The 3399-nt window shown below is 46.4% G+C and overlaps 2 protein-coding genes across 2 annotated transcripts; both read right to left on the reverse strand.

Annotated features, from left to right (window-relative positions):
* Positions 1–599: 599 nt before the first annotated feature.
* LOC107488953 (putative F-box protein At1g67623) lies at positions 600–1247 on the reverse strand. Its single transcript, XM_016109736.1, has one exon. It carries the CDS (start codon positions 1245–1247, stop codon positions 600–602), a length of 648 nt encoding a protein of 215 aa, XP_015965222.1.
* Positions 1248–2640: 1393 nt separating this feature from the next.
* Positions 2641–3399, reverse strand: LOC107488952 (uncharacterized). Its single transcript, XM_016109735.1, has one exon. It carries the CDS (start codon positions 3397–3399, stop codon positions 2641–2643), a length of 759 nt encoding a protein of 252 aa, XP_015965221.1.

Raw genomic sequence — 3399 nt, forward strand, 5'->3', positions numbered from 1 at the left:
TTTTTTTCGTCGAGGCATGTATGATGCTTTTATTTCCTTTTTTTTTGTTCTGTCGCCCATTTGATCTTCTGTACTGGAACTTAAACTCGTATAATATGATTATATATACTTTAATCTGTTGAGATCAGAGCCAAATACCAGAGGCAGCGCGTTGGATTTTCGTAAATGTTTACGAGTTTCTACTGATTTAAGTACACGTACCGTCATTTTACACTATACACTACATAATAAAACAAAGGAATACAGACATAGTCTCATGTTAGTTTTTGATATCCTAATATTATATGAAATTATAGGAAATACATCTTTCAAAATAGATTGCTCGAACGAACAGAGCATGTGAAGCCATTGATCGAAACAAAATTCAAATTAATTCCCTCTCATGTTATATAATAAAACATACATTAAGTGCAATTACATAATAAAAACTCCTAAAAAACCTTCATCATCGGGGTTTAGAAAACTACTTAAACGCAATAAGTCCCCAGGAACTTCCACACCTCGTATTCGGCCAGGCATTGCACACATGACACACTGGACAAATCGCTCAATAGTACAGTTGGGGAGGATTGGCGTGAGTGGTGAACAGTCACGGTCGTTCAGATGCGTGCAAACAATTCATTTAAGATAACCTTGTTATCTTTGCAAACGTCCGTCAAGAAATTGGTATAGCTCTCTAGCTGGCCAGAAATGATAAAACCCACCATCATTTGAACACCCCTAACCATGTCTTCCTCGTCTTCGTGATCAAACATTAACAACATGGAAGACAGGTAACCTGCTTCGACGCTGCCCTCCGTTGAGGCCCTAGCAAGCAGTTCCATGCCTTTGTCACAGCGACCAAACCGGAGATATTCCACGAACCCATGTCGAACTATAGCATCCACATTTCCCACTTCCACGCAGCGATCAAGGAATCTCCTTTCAGGCCCATCGAGGTTAAGTAAAAATCGCGCTAGCGATTTATAAGACATCATCACATGCTTGTATACAGCGTCTGATCTCGCCGCACCGAGGAAAACCTTACACGTCGCCTGCATGTTGAACAGATCCTCAATCGAAGTCGGTGCAACCTTGGTGGCAATAATCGACCAAATTTCGCGAGGAAGGAGATTCAGCGGGCATTCGTGCTGAACGGATACGTCCACTTTCTTAGTGTCCTTCTCGAGACTTCCGGCCATTTGCAAGAACTTCGTCGAGGGATTATCGAAGATTATGAAGAGGATAGACGACTGAGCTTGTGGCATTTTGCCTTTTCATATAATGCCATGGGGGGGAGGGGGTTAGGGGGTTGAGGTTCAGTACTGCATACGTTTTCCTAGATGTTTCCGTTTATCGATGCGTTCAGATAGCATAATAATTATATTGATAAAAGAATAAGATAAATGTTATTTATTTGTTCTTTGCTGGTGCAATTACACCACTATTCGTGAACCTAGAGTCCCTGCACCCCTACTCCTGAGTTCTGACCACTCTAGTTGCTTTATTTGTTTACTCTTCCATTTCTTAGCCTCCAGGTGAGAGAAAAAACAATAAACTGTATATTCCACCATCAACCCTAACCACCTCTCCCTCTCAAGGGTGTACCAGATCTCCTCTAACAGTCGGATGGCAATGCGCACAGAAGGTGTCTGGTATGTCGTCTTTAGGGGGAGGATACCCGGAATATACCCCAACAGTGAGACGGCAACGACTCAGGTGGATGGCTTTCCATGGAACCTGCTTCTTCGTTACCGGAGTTACCAAGAGGCCGTGAATGCCTGGAACGACTACTTCCAGGTGAACGCATCGCCTGTAACGGTGCTGGGCAACGAGCTCCCACCGTCGTCAGGGTTCAATCAATTCGTTCGCGGCGGACGGGACGATTCGACGATGACGACGACTCCGCCTGTTCCGGTTCTGGGCAGCGAGCTCCCGCCACCAACTGACTTCAATCGATTCTTCATTCACGGCGAACAGCACGAAACGACGGTTAGAAATAGTTCCGCGGCGGAACCAGGTGCATCTGGTAAGCGAAAAATGTGTTCTTGCGACACCTCCACGTCTAGTTACTTGCGTCGGTATCAATACGTTGCTAACAAAGTTACATCACATGCAGCCAGCCAATCGATTGAGGACATACAACGGGCCGTTGCATCGATCAAGTACCGTGTATCCTAGATGGAGAGAGAGAGAGAGAGAGAGAGAGAGAGAGAGAGAGAGAGAGAGACATGAACTCAGGACTCAACTGGGAGAAATGATACGGCAGCTGGCCGTCGTTTTGCTGGACAGGTGAAGTCCCGGGTCTTAGGGGTCAGTGCAACAACAGGATGGAGACACCCTAAACCGACCCCTCCCCTCCCCGGTAATGTATGTTTAGGTCTAGTATTGTACTATTTAGGCCCAATGCTAATATTGAACTGTTCTAGTGTGTTTGTTTTTTTTTATATTCTGCTTGGCCTATTAGCTAATGAAGTTATGTAATAGTACTTCTATCGAAGGTTATGCGTGGGAGAGTTTAAAAGTTAAAACACGGTGATATGCATCGGTTCGAATATGTCATTTGTATGACCCACGAAAGCGGAAATTTACAAAGCCAAACAACTCAACCACACGAATCATTAGCAATGAAATACATTCAACTTTGGTTACAAAGAAGCTTCATCTAAAAGTAAACAGACTAAGGAAATGTAACACCTCAAACTCGGCAAGGCATTGGACGCATGACACACTCGACGAATCGTTGGCGGCACCCATGGTCCCGCGCCTCGGGCAGACGCTTGACCGGCAGACTATGGGCTTCCCTGGATCCGACGGGTGGACCCCAATCAGCGGATTTGCGAACAACTGCTCGAAGAGTTCTCTGCACAATTCAATTTTTCCAGCAGCCAGTACGTCCGCATACGTTTCAACCCCCTTGCCAGCGTCCGCCTCGTCCCCAACACCTGGCATTAGTAGCAGCATCGCACACATGTAGCGGCCTTGGACGTCACCCGCATCGGCGGCCTCAAGCAGGGTGTCGCACCCACCAACTTCTCGGCCCATCCAGAAGAATTCCGTCATCCCTATACGGAATATAGCGGCCGGATTTCCTACGCGCGCGCTTTTAAAAAGGAACACATCCTCAGGACGGTCCTCCATGTCATAACTGAACACGACGGGTATCTCCGCCATGGAGGCCACCTTGTACACCGCAGATGAATGGGCTGCGTCCAGAAACACCTTGCAGGTCGCCTGCATGTTAAACAGATCATAGATCGAGGCCAACGTAACCCTTGCTGCAATTCTCTCCCATATTTCGCGAGGCAGAAGAGTCAGCAGACAGACGAGTGGGGTCACCACTTTCCCTTTCCCTTTCGTTCTCCCATATCCGGCCTTCTTTTTCCTTTTGCCTTTCTCGGAAGTTGCACCAAATTTCAT

This window comes from Arachis duranensis, chromosome 5, assembly GCF_000817695.3.
Source record: "Arachis duranensis cultivar V14167 chromosome 5, aradu.V14167.gnm2.J7QH, whole genome shotgun sequence".
NCBI lineage: Eukaryota > Viridiplantae > Streptophyta > Magnoliopsida > Fabales > Fabaceae > Arachis > Arachis duranensis.